At 40.5% G+C, this 20,455-nt stretch overlaps 1 protein-coding gene across 8 annotated transcripts in view; it reads left to right on the top strand.

Moving 5' to 3' along the window:
• LOC128687168 (formylglycine-generating enzyme) overlaps positions 1–20,455 on the top strand; it is a 191,559-nt gene that overhangs the window by 45,005 nt on the left and 126,099 nt on the right. For all 8 annotated transcript variants that reach the window (XM_070092743.1, XM_070092748.1, XM_070092741.1 and 5 more), the window contains exons 3-4: positions 8,829–8,982; positions 14,439–14,610. In XM_070092743.1, the coding sequence (XP_069948844.1) occupies positions 8,829–8,982; positions 14,439–14,610 (326 nt within the window). The remainder of the gene's footprint in view (positions 1–8,828; positions 8,983–14,438; positions 14,611–20,455) is intronic.

The following is a 20,455-nucleotide window of genomic DNA, read 5'->3' as shown; positions in this document are numbered from 1 at the left end:
CTGAACGCTCTGGGAGTTTCAGAGTGATACACTAATAAAGGCTTAACTTTGCAATCACCACTAGCATTGGCACACATCAACAAAGTAAGCCTGTCTTTCATAGGCTTATGTCCTGGGAGTGCCTTTTCCTCCTGAGTAATGTAGGTCCTGCTTGGCATTTTCTTCCAGAACAGGCCTGTTTCATCACAATTAAACACTTGTTCAGGTTTCAGTCCTTCACTGTCTATGTACTCCTTGAATTCCTGCACATATTTTTCAGCCGCTTTGTGGTCCGAACTGGCAGCCTCACCATGCCTTATCACACTATGGATGCCACTACGCTTCTTAAATCTCTCAAACCAACCTTTGCTGGCCTTAAATTCACTCACATCATCACTAGTTGCAGGCATTTTTTTAATTAAATCCTCATGCAACTTCCTAGCCTTTTCACATATGATCGCTTGAGAGACGCTATCTCCTGCTAGCTGTTTTTCATTTATCCACACCAATAAGAGTCTCTCAACATCTTCCATCACTTGCGATCTTTGTTTCGAAAACACAGTTAAACCTTTGGCAAGAACAGCTTCCTTGATTGTCTTTCTGGTGCCCACAATAGTAGCGATGGTTGATTGGGGTTTCTTGTACAACTTGACTAGGTCGGCGATACGCACTCCACTTTCATACTTATCAATGATCTCTTTCTTCATTTCTTTTGGAATTCTCACCCTTATTGGTGTACGGTTGGCACTAGAAGCTTTCTTGGGGCCCATGGTCACTTATTTTCCAGAAACAGCACCGAAAACACTGTAATAATACGAAATATTCCGAGTGTATGCTTGGATGTTACCGCGGAGGCTGGCTGGTAAACAATGGCACGGGCGGCACATGTGAGGCTGGCTGAGGGCGCACATTGGACGCGTCTCGGACGAAAATCGGTGAGCGGGTTTTTAATCGGTATGCGCGGCAAAATTTTTGCGATTAAAGCAAGCGGTATGCGGATTAATCGCTATGTGATGCCATCATTATGCGGGGGTCCACTGTACTTGTTGCAGGCAATTTCTTTACGAGATCGTTATGCAACTGCCTAGCCTTTTCACAAATAAGCGACTGCATAAGACTATCTCCTGCTAATTGTTTTTTGTTGATCCACACCAACAATAGCTTCTCAACATCTTCAAGTACTTGTGATCTCATTTTTGTTAGCATATTTACCCCCTTTGCAACAACAGCTTCCTTGATTTCCTTTTTCTTGGCCACGATGGAAGCTATAGTTGTATGGGGTTTCTTATACATCCTGGCCAGTTCGGTCACATGTACTCCACTTTCATATTGTTCAATAATGTTTTTCTTGAATTCAATCATATTTCTCACCTTTATCAAAGGCATGGCACTAAGAGTTTTCTTCGGAGCCATGGTAGCTTATTTAGCAGTTGCAAGCACTAAAATGAATGGAATATTATGAAATACTTCGTATGAACAAGCGAGGGGATCATCACTCACTGGTAAACAATGTCACACTGGCTGGGAAGGGAGTGCAAGGCGGCTTGGGGTCGTGAGTACGCGTTCGGGATGAATGACTATTTGCGAGTCAAGCGACGATTCGCGAGTCAATATTTTGATGAAAAAAAGTTATGATTTTCGAAAATTACGACTTTCGAGCCTTATGAAATACGAGGGTCCACTGATAATGGAAAACTTCAAGGAAAAAACTTCTCAGACAAAAAAAGTTAGTCAAATTAGAGTGATCATTATGTGTTCTTGAAATTATGGCATTTGTGATAGCAGTGTGGTAGTATGGTGGTGGCTCCTCTGTCCTTTATACTATTACGAAATATGTAATATCCTTTCTGATAAGTAAATTCATAAATCACTTTGGAGCTCTATACACAAATAACCCGCACATAAAAGAGAGAAGCTTACGACGACGTTTCGGTCCGACTTGGACCATTGACAAAGTCACACTAACAGAGGTGGAGCAGGACGGCTATATATAGGCAGAAAGAGGTGGAGGTGGTAGTAGTAGTAGTACAAGAATTGTATGTAATACCGACAAGATGAAATCAAGACACATGCACAACACCCGGGCATCCCCATCGTAGACGTTTCGCCATCCAGCCAGCCACTGGATGGCGAAACGTCCACAACAAAGACAACCAGACGCCGCACATGTGTCTTAATTTCATCTCAGTAGCACTCCCTTTCCTGATCATGCCTGTCTCCTAGTAGTCACAGGTTGAAGAGGTCAACATCAACGTGCTCTCTTTGCGGCTCTACCACAGGATCTCTGTAACCTTCTCTCTACCATTGCCTTTGACACTGTTCGCCTGAATGCACAAATTCATTTCTCCAAACTACAGAATAAACTTCAACGTCTCATCTCAGCTAGCCCTTGGTCTAAATTCTCCCTCACTGACTGTGTTACTAATCTGTCTTCTGTCTCACTCTCTCAGTATGAGCTTGAACTTCTTGGTTTTGGCCTTTCCTTTGCCACTTCGCCTACTCCTCGCGCTGGTATTTCCCTGATTAGCTTTTTTGATTCCTTTCGTCAATCTCGCTTCCGTAATCTTCCTGACTTGTCCACTTTTCGTGGTGCTCTCCTTCCTGCTCTTGTTAGTCTGTTTTCTAAGAATCACCACCTTCCACGCCGTTACCAACTTGCCCTTTCTTCTCTTAAATCCAACACTAACATTGTCATACTATCTTCTGACAAAGGTAATTCGGTAGTTATCCTTGATCGCGAGGATTACCTCCGTAAAGCTGATGTCTTGCTCTCTGACTCATGCACCTACACTCCTCTCGTTTCCAACCCTCTTGATCGCATCAAGAGAACTTTCAACAAAAAACTAAGGACTCTCTCCGACCTCTGTCCTCCTGACTTTGACCTTGTTTAACGGTTTCGTGTCATCTGTCCCTCTCTTCCCTATTTCTATGGCCTTCCCAAAACTCATAAACCTGATATTCCTCTTTGTCCTATCATATCCTCTAGAGGTTCTGTCTCTTATTCTCTTGCTTCTTGGCTGGCCAAAACCCTCACTCCCTTTCTTGGTACTTTTTCTCCTGCCCACCTCCGTCACTCTCAAGACTTCATTGAACGGGTTCGCTCTCTCCCAACCTGTAAGATGCTTAGTCTTGACGTTGAGTCCCTCTTCACCAATGTCCCTCTTGATGATGTCCTTGATTTCCTTAGAGAGAAGGCCCATGAAGGGTTTCTTCATCTCCCTATCCCCACTGATGTCTTTCTTGATCTGATCCGCCTCTGTGTGGACTAACTCCTTTTCCTTCCAAGGGAAATATTATTCTCAAACCTTCGGTGTCGCTATGGGCTCTCCTCTCTCTCCTGTCCTTGCTAATCTTTACATGGAATACTTCGAGACTGTTCTTCTTCCTACCCTCGATGTGCAACCTTCACTCTGGCTCTGCTATGTGGATGACATCTTTGCTCTGTGACCTCATGACTCCAGTTTCTTCCAACCTTTTCTTGAAGCTCTTAATAATCTTGCCCCTTCCATTAAGTTTAAAGCTGAATGGGAATCTAATTCCTTGCTTCCTTTCCTTGATGTCCATGTTCACCGCTCAAATACAGGTTTTTCCTTTTCCGTTTACCGTAAACCTATGCACAGTGGCATGTACATTCACTACTTTTCCTATCAGGCTTCCCCTGTCAAGAAAAGTGTTCTTATCTCCCTCTTTCTCCGTGCCCTCCGCATCTGTGATCCTCAGTTCCTTCCAGCAGAAATTTCCACTCTTCATAATTCGTTCTCCCATCTTGGCTACCCTTCCCATTTCATAGACTCTGCCCTCTCACGTGCTAAATGCAATTTCTTCTCTCCCAAACTCTCTACTCATGAGAACTCTTCTATCCTCTGCCTTCCCTACATTTCCGGTCTTTCTAATCTCAACAATTCTCTCCGTCCCTTAGACATCAAGCTTACCTTCCGCCAGACTTACACTCTTCGCACTAATCTCGTTCATACCTCTCCTTCCTCTACAGATGTTCCTGGTGTCTACTCTATTTCTTGCTCCTCCTGTCCTCTTCAATGCTTCGGAGAAACTGGTCGATCTCTTTCTGACAGACTTAAGGAGCACAAAAATAGTGTTAGGCTTGCCGACACTAACAATGCTCTTTTCTGTCACGTCAGAGATCATAGCCATCCTATTGACTGGTCTTCTGCTAAAACTGTCTTCCCTACTTCCAACTCGAACAGTCGCCGTCTAGTTGAATCCTCTCTAATACACAACTTTCCTTGTATGAACCTTAGCCCTGGCTTCGTCTCTGTAGATGCCTTCCTCTCCCACTACATTGTAAAATGCTCCAAACTTCAGAACACCCGTGACTTAACCATAATCCTCATTTTTTCTTTCTTTTTCTTCTTCCTCTTCCCCTTTCCTCTTTCCTTTTCTCCTCTGGGTTGTCTTTCTCCTGTCTCGTGTTTCTGTTCCTTCTTCATTTATTTTATTTCACCACTTCCCTTTCACGCACCTCTGTGCGCTTGCTCTCCCTCTGTGGGCATCTAGCTCTCTTGCAGTGCACCCCTTCCTTTGTTTTTGACTGGCTCGTCCTTTTTATTTCCCACTTCTACCACTACCACTACCTCTTCTTCTTCTTCTACTACTACTACAACTACTGATGAAATTAAGACACATGTGCGGCGTCTGGTTGTCTTTGTTGTGGACGTTTCGCCATCCAGTGGCTGGCTGGATGGCGAAACGTCTACGATGGGGATGCCCGGGTGTTGTGCATGTGTCTTAATTTCATCTTGTCGGTATTATATACAATTCTTGTACTACTACTACTACTACTACTACTGCTACTACTACTACTGCTACTACTACTACTACTCTTCCTGCCTATATATAGCCGTCCTGCTCCACCTCTGTTAGTGTGACTTTGTCAATGGTCCAAGTCGGACCGAAACATCGTCGTAAGCTTCTCTCTTTTATGTGCGGGTTATTTGTGTATCGTTGCAGTCACGGTATTGTGCCTTTTTGTTATTTTTGGAGCTCTCTCAGGAAAGGATTTTAATTTGCAGCATATGTTGATTATGTAGTCCTTAGTTATTGTAACAAGCATCTAGCCCTATTTTTATCATTGGGTTGAATGTTCTAGTTATCTTAAAAGCTTGTTGTAGGCTGACATAATCTAGTTACAGTAGAGTATTTTTTTTTTTTTTTTTTTTTTTTTTTTTTTTTTAACAAGTTGGCCGTCTCCCACCGAGGCAGGGTGACCCAAAAAGAAAGAAAATCCCGCAAAAGAAAATACTTTCATCATCATTCAACACTTTCACCTCACTCACACATAATCACTGTTTCTGCAGAGGTGCTCAGAATACAACAGTTTACAAGCATATATGTATAAAGATACACAACATATCCCTCTACTGCCAGTATTGAAAATTGACAAATGATTCTGCTCTTAACTCTCGCCCAGGCAGGTCATAGCAGCTCTCCTTACTTACTCTGTCTCCCTACGATCCCCGTTGGGGAGGGGAACCTTTACCAGCGTTGTCATCGCCTTGAATTACACGATGAGCTACGCAAATCGTGTAAAGATCAAACCAAGAAATGGTACCGTTGATGATTCAACGAAGATTGCTCTTGCAACTGTTGTTCAGGTAGCACTGGAAGTAAAATTCAACACCATATTGTCACTGAAAGAAGCATTCATTTTTGTGTGTCACGATGATGCTGAAGCAGAGAAGTTACTTACTACAGAAGCCACCACTACTCTTACTGCTCAAGGGTTTACTGTTACATCATCTCCTGCCCTCAGGGCAAGGAAATCAGTATTCCTTAAAAAACTTGACAAGATTCTGACTTCTCAATCAACTGCTGAACTCGAGTCATCCATCGAGACGCAAAATACTTGGGCTACTGTTGACAGCATTACAAAAATCCCAAATGCAACGTCCATGCTCAAGGTCACCTTCACCGACGTGAACATGGCTGCCACTGCTCTGAACGAAGGTCTTGCTGTCTACTACTACTGTATCAGTCCTACGTACATTGAAGCAGAGATACCACTACATTCAACATTGCTGGAACTGTTATTCATACCATCACACCACCAAAGCATGTCCAGTAAAAGAAAAGAAGTTCTGCACTACATGTGGTAGTGAGGGACACACCTTCAGTTCCTGCACCGCTGCTGCTCCATCACATCCAGCGTGCTTAAACTGCAAGAGTAATGACCACCATACACTGGCAGCAAAATGTCCTACAAGAAAGGATATTATGAAGAAAACACAAGATGCAACAAAGAAAAAACCTACAAGCAACACTCCAACGTATGCAGCAATTGCAAAGATACAAGCAAACACTACAAAATTACTTCAAGCATCTACTCAGCCCGCCTCCACCATCATCACTCCTCCAACATGTGACGTAACCAAGATCCACTACTGCTTACTATACGCTCACATGCAGAACATGGCTGTACCTGGATCATTTAACTCTACCATCAACGAGTTATTTGCATTAAATAACATGCCTTCATTTACATTTCCAGCATCTCCACCTTCTGAAGAAATTCTCAAATTCACCAAAAACTTAATCGCCAACTCTTCTGCAGAAGTCCCATCAACACCACCAACTAGTGACGTCACTCCAGCAATGACCAATGAGAAGCCTCCACCGCCACCACCTCTCACTGAATCCAACCAATCAGAAGCCTTACCACCAGAAACATCTTCTAATTCGTCTACTGAAGTTGAAAACGAAGCAACACCACCTTCCTCTACTCCACCACCGCCTTCTCTACTTAGCTCACGTCGATTACCTGAAACACCATGCTTTAAACACAAAGGACTCGTATTCTACACCACGAGGCTATACCCTGCAAGCATGACTCGCCTAGAACTCATCCAACATCTCCAAGACAACACTGTAACGTACCAAAGCGAAGAAAGACCATTACCTACCTACAACCAGATACTCCACCACCTCCAAACCAACGAATCCTACTACAGCTCTCCCATAAGTGTGATACAACTCTCTCGAAAACAATTTACCGCACTGATAAACGGTTTAAGACCATAACCAACTCATCCTGCTTGCTGCCTTCTGACACTCCCAGCTCCTGCCGCTGCCTTCGCCATCCTCTCCTAGTGAGCCAAGCAATGACATCAGTCAAGTGTCTCTATCTACGTCTCCAGTACTTTTGTACCACATGTCCCAAAGTGGTTGGGCCACTTGCCTTGATTTCTCCTCTTCTCCTCCTTCCCATCCTTTTCCAGTTATTTCCATCCTTCCTTATCCTTCTTCCTTCCCATCTTACGACAGCTCTCGTCGTCCTCGAAGCGAAGCGAAACTGCCAGTATCCCAAACCCTTCCTTCAAAGTGCAGGCATTGTACTTCCCATTTCCAGGACTCCAGTCCGGCTATAGAAAAATAACCAGTTTCCCTGAATCCTTTCACTAAATATTACCCTGCTCACACTCCAATAGCTTGTCAGGTTCCAAATACCATTTGTCTCCATTCACTCCTATCTAACACACTCACACACGCTTGCTGGAAGTCCAAGCCCCTCGCCCACTAAACCTCCTTTACCCCCTCCTTCCAACCTTTTCGAGGATGACCCCTACCCCACCTTCCTTCCCCTACAGATTTGTACGGTCTCCATGTCGTTCTACTTTGATCCATTCTCTCTAACTGACCTAACCACCTGAACAACCCCTCTTCAGCCCTCTGATTAATACTATTATTAACTCCACACCTCCTAATTTCCACACTCTGAATTTTCTGCATAATATTTACACCACACATTGCCCTTACACAGGACGACATCACTGCCTCCAGCCGTCTCCTCGCTGCAGCATTTGCAACCCAAGCTTGACACCCATACAAGAGTGTTGGTACCACTATACTTTCATACATTCCCTTCTTTGCCTCCATAGATAACTTTTTTTGTCTCCACATGTACCTCAACGCACCACTCACCCTTTTTCCTTCATCAATTCTATGATTAACCTCATCCTTCATAAATCCATCCGCTGACACGTCAACTCCCAAATATCTGAAAACATTCACCTCTTCCATACTACTCCTCTCCAATTTGATATCCAATTTTTCATTATGTAAATCCTTTGATACCCTCATCACCTTACTCTTTTCTGTGTTCACTTTCAACTTTCTACCTTTACACACACACACCTAAACTCATCCACTAACCTTCGCAATTTTTCTTTAGGATCTCCCATAAGCACAGTATCATCAACAAAAAGTAACTGTGTCCATTCCTGTTTTGTATTTGATTCCCCATAATTTAATCCCACTCCTCTCCTGAACACCCTAGCATTTACTTCTTGTACAACCCCATCTATAAATTTTTTTTTTTTTTTTTTTCAACAAGTCGGCCGTCTCCCACCGAGGCAGGGTGACCCAAAAAAGAAAGAAAATCCCCAAAAAGAAAATACTTTCATCATTCAACACTTTCACCACACTCGCACATTATCACTGTTTTTGCAGAGGTGCTCAGAATACAACAGTCTAGAAGCATACACATATAAAGATACACAACATATCCCTCCAAACTGCCAATATCCCAAAACCCCTCCTTTAAAGTGCAGGCATTGTATTTCCCATTTCCAGAACTCAAGTCCGACTATATGAAAATAACCGGTTTCCCTGAATCCCTTCACTAAATATTACCCTGCTCACACTCCAACAGATCGTCAGGTCCCAAGTACCATTCGTCTCCATTCACTCCTATCTAACACGCTCACGCACGCTTGCACTACTGTTACAACAAAGTACAATATTTAAATTGCTAAACATATTAATTTTTATTTCCAGGATTGTTTTTCAACAAAATTATGCACATGATATCCAATATACATCTGTAAACTATGCAGGCTGAGAAGTTTGGTGACTCGTTTGTACTGGAGGGAGAGTTATCAGAAGCAGTGAAATCCACTATACAAAATGCTGTTGCTGCTGCTCCGTGGTGGCTTCCTGTGAAGGGAGCTAATTGGAGGCATCCTGAAGGACCAGATTCTAATATCACTGGTAAGATGGTTTAGTCTGATATTTCTTGTGGTATATGCTGCAGTGCATTCTATACAGGTTTTTACTTCACATTTCCAGTGTTCCTCTGCTGGGTCATCATTTGTCACCTCAGAATGATGTCATTGTCTACCACTTGGGTTGAAAACTGCAAATATGCTGCAAGGAAATTGTTTTGAAATTTGGATGGGTTGTTTTGAATTTTGGATGCTTTAGTTCATTTTGTATGACTGTCCAATTTGGCATCATTTTCACAGGAAATGAAGCTGAGTTCTGTGAAAAGCTTTGCATAACTAGGGGCCCCTCCATGTGTACCATTACTGAGTGTTAAACAATCTTGTAAAAACTAACATGGAAATTAATTTATTATTATTATTTTTAACACGCTGGCCATCTCCCACCAAGACAGGGTGACCTGAAAAAGACACTTTCACCATCATTCACACTATCAGTCTTGCCAGAGGCACACAGATACGACAGTTTAGATGTCCCTCTGAACAGCAAATATCCCAAACCCCGTCCTTTAGAGTGCAGGTATTGTACGTCCCACCTCCAAGACTCAAGCCCAGCTAACCAGTTTCCCTGAATACCTTTACAAAAATATTAATATTATTAATATTTTTTTTTTTTTTTTTCAACAAACCGGCCGTATCCCACCAAGGCAGGGTGGCCCAAAAAGAAAAACGAAAGTTTCTCTTTTTAAATTTAGTAATTTATACGGGAGAAGGGGTTACTAGCCCCTTGCTCCCGGCATTTTAGTCGCCTCTTACAACACGCATGGCTTACGGAGGAAGAATTCTGTTCCACTTCCCCATGGAGATAAGAGGAAATAAACAACAACAAGAACTAGAAAGAAAATAGAAGAAAACCCAGAGGGATGTGTATATATACATATATATGCTTGTACATGCATGTGTAGTGTGACCTAAGTGTAAGTAGAAGTAGCAAGACGTACCTGAAATCTTGCATGTTTATGAGACAGAAAAAAAAGGACACCAGCAATCCTACCATCATGTAAAACAATTACAGGCTTTCGTTTTACACTCACTTGGCAGGACGGTAGTACCTCCCTGGGCGGTTGCTGTCTACCAACCTACTACCTAGAATTATTAATATTTATTAGTATTATTTACGTGACACACCTTGACTGATATTGGCCACCTGGCTCCTGCAAAGGTCAGCAAAACTATGGAACACTTGGTGATTGCTCTTCCATGAAAAAATGGGCCTTGCAGTTAAACATGTTATAATTATGGGAAAGATAGGAAGGCTGAGTATAGCATTTTGCTCTACTCTTGGGTGACAATTCACTGGTACTGTTAGTTTACCATTTTGAAATGCCTAAGGCTATTTTACACCCAATGTTTATGTAATTTAGGAATTAAACAAGAAACCTTGGGGAGCTATAACTATTTTTAAAGATTTTCTCTATGTACGTATTTCTCTGGGGAAATTGGTCAAAGTGTTTAACTTTATGGAGTTATCCTAGGTTAATTTTTGCATATGAACATTTAAGAAAATTGTAAAAATGCAACTTGTGTATTGAATCTGAATAAAAACTTGTATACTGATAATTCATGCCTGAAAAATGTTGTATGCCATCCACTAACCTTCCAACATGACAGGGTTCAGTTTGTTTCTATGCATATGATAACAATAATTCAGCTAATGGGTGAAGATATTATGGCTACATTTAGGGCTTAATATTTAAGAACCTTTGTGAGCTCCTCAGAGAAACTGATGGTAAAAATAATTTATACCATGAAAGACATTAACTTCATCACATGGCACTAACACTGTCAGCATTGCGGATCTAAAATAGTAGAGAATCTTTTTCTCAAGACAATGACACCAAAAATGCAAAATTTGATGTAAAACTTATGAAACTATGCAGCTGCAAAGTTGGAAGTCTAGGAGAACTGTATACAGCTGCAATTTTGCCCACTTTCAAGCCTATTTTAGGCCAATTCCATTTTCATATTTCACCAGGAGAGTTATTAAATGGAGAGTTCGAGGTATTGGGAAGATGGAAGGAATATTTTGAGGAATTGTTAAATGTTGATGAAGATAGGGAAGCTGTGATTTCATGTATAGGGCAAGGAGGAATAACATCTTATAGGAGTGAGGAAGAACCAGTTTTGAGTGTGGGGGGAGGTGTGTGGGGCAGTGAGTTGAATGAAAGGGAGTAAAGCAGCTGGGATTGATAGGATAAAGATAGAAATGTAAAAGGCAGTCAGGGATATAGTTTTGGAGTGGTGAGTTTTTATTTAATAAATGTATGGAAGAGGGTAAGGTACCTAGGGATTGGCAGAGATCATGCATGGTTCCTTTGTATAAAGGCAAAGGGGACAAAAGAGAGTGTAAAAATTATAGGGGAATAAGTCTGTTGAATATAAGTGTATGGTAGTTATTATTGAAAGAATTAAAGAGTAAGACAGCAGGACAGGGGGTGTGTAGACCAAGTGTTTGCAGTGAAACATATAGGTGAACAGGGTAAAGAGGTATTTGTGGCATTTATGGATTTGGAAAAGGCATATAATAGGGTGGATAAGGGGGCAATATGGCAGATGTTGCAGGTGTATGGAATAGGAGGTAGGTTATTGAAAGCGGTGAAAAGTTTTGACAAGGATAGTGAGGCTCAGGTTAGAGTATGTAGGCGAGAGGGAGGTTATTTCCCAGTAAAAGTAGGCCTTAGACAGGGTTGTGTGATGTCACCGTGGTTGTTCAATATATTTATAGGTGGAGTTGTAAGAGAAGTGAATGCTTGGGTGTTGGCAAGAGGTGTGGGATTAAAAGATAAAGAATCTAACACAAAGTGGGAGTTGTCACAGTTGCTCTTTGCTGATGACACTGTACTTTTGGGAGATTCTGAAGAGAAGTTGCAAAGGTTGGTTGATGAGTTTGGTAGGGTATGTAAAAGAAGGAAATTAAAAGTGAATACAGGAAAGAGTAAGGTGACGAGGATAACAAAAAAAATTAGGTAACAGAAGATTGGATATCAGACCATACCACGGGCGGGATTTGAACCCGCGGTCAGAGAGAATCAAAACTCCAGACCGTCACATTAGCCACGGTCTGGAGTTTTGAGACTGACCACGGGTTCAAATCCCGCCCGTGGTATGGTTTGTTTGCAATCGTGTCATTACAATTTCGTGACTCACATTGGATATCAGATTGGAGGGAGAGAGTATGGAGGAGGTGAATGTGTTCAGATATTTGGAAGTGGACGTGTCAGCATATGGGTCTATGAAGGATGAGGTGAATCACAGAATTGATGAAGGGAAAAAGGTGAGTGGTGCACTGAGGAGTCTGTGAAGACAAAGAACTTTATCCATGAAAGCAAAGAGGGGAATGTATGAGAGTATAGTTATACCAACACTCTTGTATGGGTGTGAGGCATAGGTTGTGAATGTTGCAACAAGGAGAAAGCTGGAGGCAGTGGAGATGTCATGTCTAAGGACACCATGTGGTGTGAATATAATGCAGAGAATCTGTAGTTTGGAGATTAGAAGGAGGTCGTAACATCATACACCAGACTGCAGTGAGAGAGCTAGCAGTCAAAGTGACATCTTCTTTGTGCAGGCTGCTCACTGAAGCTTGTGACAGAGGCTGACACAGCGCCTGCCGACAGGGCTGGCTGCGGCTTGGAGTATCATCTCTCGACAGCTGGAGTTATAGCAGAGGTTAGTCTAAGCGTCCCCAGACTTGTTTCTCTACATATAACTGACTCTGACGGTCTGGAGGTGAGTGAAACAAATCTCGATGGGGTTATTGAGACGGTTTGAACATGTAGAGAGGAAGGAACGAAATAGAATGACTTCGAGAGTGTATAAATCTGTAGTGGAGGGAAGGCAGGGTAGTGGTTGGCCTAGGGAAGGTTGGAGGGAGGGGGTAAAGGAGGTTTTGTGTGCGAGGGGCTTGGACTTCTAGCAAGCATGCATAAGTGTGTTAGATAGGAGCCAATGGAGACAAATGGTTTTTAGGACTTGACGTGCTGTTGGAGTGTAAGCAAGGTAACATTTTTGAATTGATTCAGGGGAACTGGCAGGCTGGACTTGATTCCTGGAGATGGGAAGTACAGTGCCAGCACTCTGAAGGAGGGGTGTTAATGTTGCAGTTTTATAACTGTTGTGTAAGCATGCCTCTGGCAAGACAGTGATGGAGTGAGTGATGATGAAAGTTTTTCTTTTTCGGGCCACCCTGCCTTGGTGAGAAACGGCTGATGTGTTAATAAAAAAAATAATAGTCTTCATTTCTGTTGAGTGAGCACAAGAAACTGCCCATTCAGTCATCTGAACCAGCCAATGAAGTACCCAGAAATTGATAATTTGGTAAATTTTACACAAATTTAAAAATTCCAATTTAACAACAAGAGTTCAAAATAAGCATGTTAGGCATTCCATCTGCTAAAGTAGCCTTTTCTTCATTCATTAATCATATCCCAGGCTTCTCCTATATAACATTTGCCCTCCATTTTGAATTCGTCATTACACAAAAATCTCTGCTAATAAAATATTACCAAGAATGATTGGTCATAGTCTAGGCCATCCAAGTAATTGAAGCAGACCTAGTAGAAGCCCATAAAACAAACTGGGTGGAGGGGGGTTAGAGCAGGTGATTGCCCTGTACTCCTCAAGAAAATCACAACAAAAATTAATATTTCTGCCTCTTCAAGTTCTGTTTTTTATTTATTTATTTATTTATTTATTTATTTATTTATTATTAATTTGGACATGATACAAAGATGTACAAAGAAGCATTATGGGCAGAGCATTATGGGCAGGCTTAAAATTAACTTAAGATTAACTAAGCAATGATATATTCAGTGGTAAAAAATATAGTAAACAAATAACAATTAAGCACAAATGAGTATTTCAAAGTCAGGTCATATGGTCATTTACTGAGTTGCTGTGCATTCAGTAGAATGGAGTATTCTATTAGGTAATGTAATTAAAAAATAAACAAAGTTTGATAGGGTCACAGGTTATACATTTATGAGATACAGTTATTCAATATTTATTTAGTTGTGGGTGAGTAAGTGATTTTTAAGAGGACTTGAATTTATAAACAGACAGTGTTTCTTTTATATTCACAGGTAATGAATTCAAGATTTTTGGGCCTTTTATGTGCATTGAGTTTTTGTATAGCGTGAGATGGACATGAGGAACTTACAGTTTGAAACCCACCATCTGCATTATAATAGTGTCTTCCAGTCCATCAACTGACACAAGAAACAGCCAGTGAAACCACTCTAGAAAATGCCTCAAATTCACTATTTTAACCCAAACACAGGGTCAGAGGTTACCTGTTCCTATCATGTACTCTGTAAAGCAGGATTTACAACATTTCACTTGTCTATTCACTGTGAAGTTATATTTTGCTTTTAGATTTGTTCTTTCATGTTAAGCATAGATTCTTTTTGTACAGGTACTTCATATTTAACTTTTGTTTATTTCCAGATCGTATGGATCATCCAGTTGTTCATGTGTCTTGGAATGATGCAGTAGCTTTTTGCACATGGATGGACAAGCGACTCCCTACAGAAGCTGAGTGGGAACGTGCTTGCAGAGCTGGAAAACAGGAGAGGCTGTTTTCTTGGGGCAATAAATTTACACCAAACAATCAGTACAGGTATTATTTGCATACTTGATCTGAATTAAGGATGGGATGGTACCAAAATTTTTGCCGACACCAATACTCAGTTTTAGACTGATACCATCAAAATTAGCTGATACCCACCAATACTGGTACAAACAAACAAACTTTATTTCTTTATACATTATACAAAATGTAGTTCACATGTAATAAAATATTGTTAAGCACAAAAGAAAGTCAGTAGCATGTTGTTCATTTCGGGCAGCTACAGTGGACCCCCGACTTATGATGGCCTCAACCTATGATAAAACCGACTTACGATGCTTGTCAGCGTAAAAATTTGACCCCGACTTACGTTTAACCCTTTCAGGGTCCAAGGCCCAAATCTGGAGTCACGCACCAGTGTCCAAGAATTTTCAAAAAAAAAATTTGTTATTTTTTCTTATGAAATCGTAGAGAATCTTTTTGTGAAGGTAATAAAACAAAAAGTACGAAATTTGGTGGAAAATTGACGAAATTATGCTCTCGCGAATTTTGATGTGTCAGCGATATTTACGAATCGGCGATTTTGCCGACTTTGACTCCCATTTTAGGCCAATTACATTATTCCAATCAACCAAATTCTTAGCTATTTCACTAGTATTACTTCTATTCTATCGATTGAGCACAAGAAATCGCCAAGTCAACTGTTTCAACTACAAAATAAAGTGATCGGAAATTGTTAATTTGACCAATTTAACACAAAGTTCAAAATATTCCAATTTCAAAATAGGGTCCAGAATGAACAATGTAGGCATTCCTGGCACTAAACTAACATTTCTTCTGTTCATTAGTTATGTTTTGAGGCTTTACAAATAAATTCCATTTTGATTTTTTATTCACATAATGAATTTTTATTCACACCAAAAAATAGAAGATTTACTCTTATGCAATACTGTAATAATAGTATAAATATCATCACCATATTTGTGAATGTATATTAGACCCACCAGCTGACGTGTATTAGATGTGTGAGGTCGTTTGTTTACTCTTGAATATCGGCAAAAATTTAACATTTCCGCTACTTTGAGCTCATTTTCAAGCCATTTCCAATGCTAAAACCAATCAAAATCATCTCTATTTCTGTAATATGTCTTCCATTCTATCAAATGTGACCAAGAAATCGCAAATACAACTATAAAAAACATACGAAAAAACACTGCAAAGTTGCTGTTTTAATCGAAAAATCATGATTTCATTTTTTTTCTCTCATTATACACAGTGTGCTGCAGGATCTGTTTTATGTGGTGCACACATACCACATAGATGTATTCTCTCATATCTATGCCCAAATGTACCACTCACAGTTTATCAGAGTGAGCTGAGCTCATGGCGTAGATCTACGGTTTGGACCCTGAACATAAAGCCGTAGATCTACGGGACGGACCCTGAAAGGGTTAAAAACTCAACTTACATCATTCGTCCCGAATGCGGCTGTCTGGCCTGAGCGCCTCGGCTGAGCTAGTGTGACATTATTTACAAGCTAGGGCAGACAGTTGCACGCATACATTCGATAAATTTTGTATTATTCCAGTGTTTTTAGTGCTTGTAACTGCTAAATAAGCCACCATGGGCCCAAAGAAAGCTTCTAGTGCCAATCCTGTGGTAAAAAGGGTGAGAAATACTATTGTACCACGGTCAGCCGCTGCTGCACCACGGTCAGCTGTACTACTCGAAGATGTGGAGAGACTCTTGTTGGTGTGGCTTATCGAGAATACCGAGAAACAATTAACCCCAGAGAATTAGCCACCCAGGATAACCCAAGAAAGTCAGTGTGTCATTGAGGACTGTCTAACTTATTTTGATTGGGGTCCTTAATCTTGTCCCCTAGGTTGCGACTCACACCAGTTGACTAACACCCAGGTGAACAGGAAAAAATGCTTGAAACTAGTGCTCATATTGGTGAATTTAAGGCCAGCAAAGGTTGGTTTGAGAGATTTAAGAATTGTAGTGGCATACACAGTTTGATAAGGCCTGTTCTGGAAGAAAATGCCAAACAGGACCTACATTACTTTGGAGGAAAAGGCACTCCCAGGACAGTGTCTCATCACTCATCACCACATCTTCAATAAAGGTACAGTGGACCCTCGTTTTAAGTAATTAATTCGTTCCAGAGAGTGTGACTGTTATTGAAATTGATGATTTGCGAATCCATTTTCCCCATAAGAAATAATGTAAATCCAATTAATTCGTCCAGACACCCAGAAGTATCAAGAAAATTTTTTTTTACCTTAAAGATAGATTTACATGCACGAAAGCATGAACATTCAACATGATAGTTACCTTTATTGAAGGCTGTTGTTGATAAATGGAAGACAGGGAGGAGGAGAGAGGGAAGAGAGGGTATTGTTTGGAAGGGGAATCCTCCTCCATAAGGACTCTAGGTCACTTCTCTAGCCACTTCCCCAGCTTAAATATAAATTTACATGCAGAAAAGAATGCCAAATAAATGTAAAGTGCTAATAAAATGTATAAATGAACATTTAACATCACACTTGCCTTTATTGAAGACTCTTATTGGTGTATGGCAGACAGGGCAGAGGGAGGGGAGGCGAGTTTATTGTTGGAGAGTATGACACTATTATCAACTCTACAGCTTATTTATCTATCACAATTCAACTAATATGACATAATAAACAATATTAATAACATAGAAACATGGAATAAAATAAGTTATTATGTATGTCACGAGAGGTATTGTGTTGTTGTTGGGTGTATAAGGGCCACTGAGAGCATAAGTGAACGTATATATACATTTGGACCGTTTAAGGGTTAAAGAGTACAAAATGGAACTTTGTGAACCTTCTTCTTTCAACAAACCGGCTGTATCCCACCGAGGCAGGGTGGCCCAAAAACAAATAAAACAAAAGTTTCTCTTTTTAAATTTAGTAATTTATACAGAAGGGGTTACTAGCCCCTTGCTCCCGGCATTTTAGTCGCCTCTTACAACACGCATGGCTTACGGAGGAAGAATTCTGCTCCACTTCCCCATTGACTAATATTTTAAATATTTCTCTTCAAACAGGTGTAGTGTCTTTTATGTGGAATATGGCTAATGTAATTCCTATTTTTAAAGCAGGGGACAAGTCGTTACCATCGAATTGCCGCCCAATAAGCCTAACCTCAATTGTAGGCAAATTACTAGTCAATTATAGCTGATATAAGAAGCCATCTGGATAACCATAATTTGATTAATGATACTCAGCATGGATTCACGAGGGACCGTGCCTGCCTAACTAATTTATTAACCTTCTTCAGTAAAGCTTTTGGGGCCGTTGATCATTGATCATCATAAAGAATTCGATATTGTTTATTTAGATTTTAGTAAGGCTTTTGATAGAGTACTGCACCAGAGACTGTTAAAGAAAGTGGCAGCTCATGGCATTGGGGGAAGTGTGCTGTTATGGATCGAGCCATGGCTCACCAGTAAGAAGCAGAGAGCATGCTTAAATGCGGTTAAATCCGAGTGGGGATCTGTAACAAGTGGCGTTTCGCAGGGATCAGTCTTGGGCCTGTTAAATGGATCACCTATCACAAAGCTAACAAAGGGAAAATTCTTAGGAATCCACCTTGATAATAGACTCAAATTTCATAAACATATACAACAAATTTCTAAGAAAATTTCCAAGATCGTAGGCATACTATTGAAGATACGGTACTATGTTCCACAGTCAGCCCTCCTGGCCCTATATCACTCTCTTATTTACCCCTATCTCGCCTATGGAATTTGCGCATGGGGCTCAACAACACTTAATCATCTCAGACCACTAATTACCCAACAAAAGGCTGCAGTCAGAATGATGATAAATTCCCACTACAGGCAGCACACTCCACCAATATTCAAAACACTAAACCTACTCACCATACAAAACATCCATACTTATTACTGCACCTATTACATACATAGAACACTTAACTCTGATATTAACCCTCTCCTCAAACATCTCCTTGCCAACCTCAACAAAACACATGACCATAACACAAGGCACAGATCACTCTTTGATGTTCCTCGTGTCCATCTCACGCTATGCAAAAACTCAATGCACATAAAAGGCCCTAAAATCACTACCTGTTTATAAATTCAAGTCTCTTCTCAAAGATCACTTACTCACCCAAAACCAAATAAATACTGAATAACTGAACCTTATAAATTGTATATCATAAATGTTTCTCACAATTATATCACATAAATGTTAAACCTAAGACCCAATCTAACTTTTATTTTTTAAATACACTACCTAACAGAATACTCCATTCGACTGAATGTACAGCAGTGCATGCAACCATATGACCTGTCTTTGTAATACTCATTTGTGCTTTATTGTTATCTGTTTACAATAATATTTTATCACTGATTACATCATTACTTAGTTAATCTTAAGTTAATTTTAAACCAGCCCGTAATGCTGTGCATACAAGTGGCTTTGGCATGCTGCTCTTACCTGTATTTTTTTTTTTGTACCTCTGTATGTATGCTCAAATTACTAAATAAATAAATGAATAAATAAATAAATATGTCAATGACCTTGATGAGGGAATTACTAGTGATATGAGCAAATTCAAATAGAGTTAGAGCTAAACAAGGAGTAGCAATAATGTTGAAGGATAAGCTATGGCAGGAAAAGAGGGACTACAAATGTATAAATTCAAGGATTATGTGGAGTAAAATAAAGATTGGATGTGAAAAGTGGGTTATAGTAAGCGTGTATGCACCTGGAGAAGAGAGAAGTGTAGAGGAGAGAGAGATTCTGGGAAATGTTGAGTGAATGCGTGGGGAGTTTTGAATCAAGTGTGAGAGTAATGGTGGTTGGGGATTTCAATGCTAAAGTGGGTAAAAATGTTATGGAGGGAGTAGTAGGTAAATTTGGGGTGCCAGGGGTAAATGTAAATGGGGAGCCTTTAATTGAGCTATGTGTAGAAAGAGATTTGGTAATAAGTAATACATATTTTATGAAAAAGAGGATAAATAAATATACAAGGTATGATGTAGCACGTAATGAAAGTAGTTTGTTAGATTATGTATTGGTGGATAAAAGGTTGATGGGTAGGCTCCAGGATGTTCATGTTTATAGAGGGGCAACTGATATATCGGATCATTATTTAGTTGTAGCTACAGGTAGAGTAAGAGGTAGATGGGAAAAGAGGAAGGTGGCAACAACAAGTAAGAGGGAGGTGAAAGTGTATAAACTAAGGGAGGAGGAAGTTCGGGCGAGATATAAGCGACTATTGGCAGAAAGGTGGGCTAGTGCGAAGATGAGTAGTGGGGGGGTTGAAGAGGGTTGGAATAGCTTTAAAAATGCAGTATTAGAATGTGGGGCAGAAGTTTGTGGTTATAGGAGGGTGGGGGCAGGAGGAAAGAGGAGTGATTGGTGGAATGATGAAGTAAAGGGTGTGATAAAAGAGAAAAAGGTAGCTTACGAGAGGTTTTTACAAAGCAGAAGTGTTATAAGAAGAGCAGAGTATATGGAGAGTAAAAGAAAGGTGAAGAGAGTGGTGAGAGAGTGCAAAAGGAGAGCAGATGAAAGAGTGGGAGAGGCACTGTCAAGAAATTTTAATGAAAATAAGACAAAATTTTGGAGTGAGTTAAACAAGTTAAGAAAGCCTAGGGAAAGTATGGATTTGTCAGTTAAAAACAGAGTAGGGGAGGTAGTAGATGGGGAGAGGGAGGTATTAGGTAGATGGCGAGAATATTTTGAGGAACTTTTAAATGTTGAGGAAGAAAGGGAGGCGGTAATTTCATGCACTGGCCAGGGAGGTATACCATCTTTTAGGAGTGAAGAAGAGCAGAATGTAAGTGTGGTGGAGGTACGTGAGGCATTACGTAGAATGAAAGGGGGTAAAG

This window comes from Cherax quadricarinatus, chromosome 40 (genome assembly GCF_038502225.1).
Source record: "Cherax quadricarinatus isolate ZL_2023a chromosome 40, ASM3850222v1, whole genome shotgun sequence".
NCBI classification, from domain to species: Eukaryota; Metazoa; Arthropoda; class Malacostraca; order Decapoda; family Parastacidae; genus Cherax; species Cherax quadricarinatus.
Note: the sequence above shows the minus strand (reverse complement) of the source record. Positions and strands in the feature narration are given on the sequence as shown.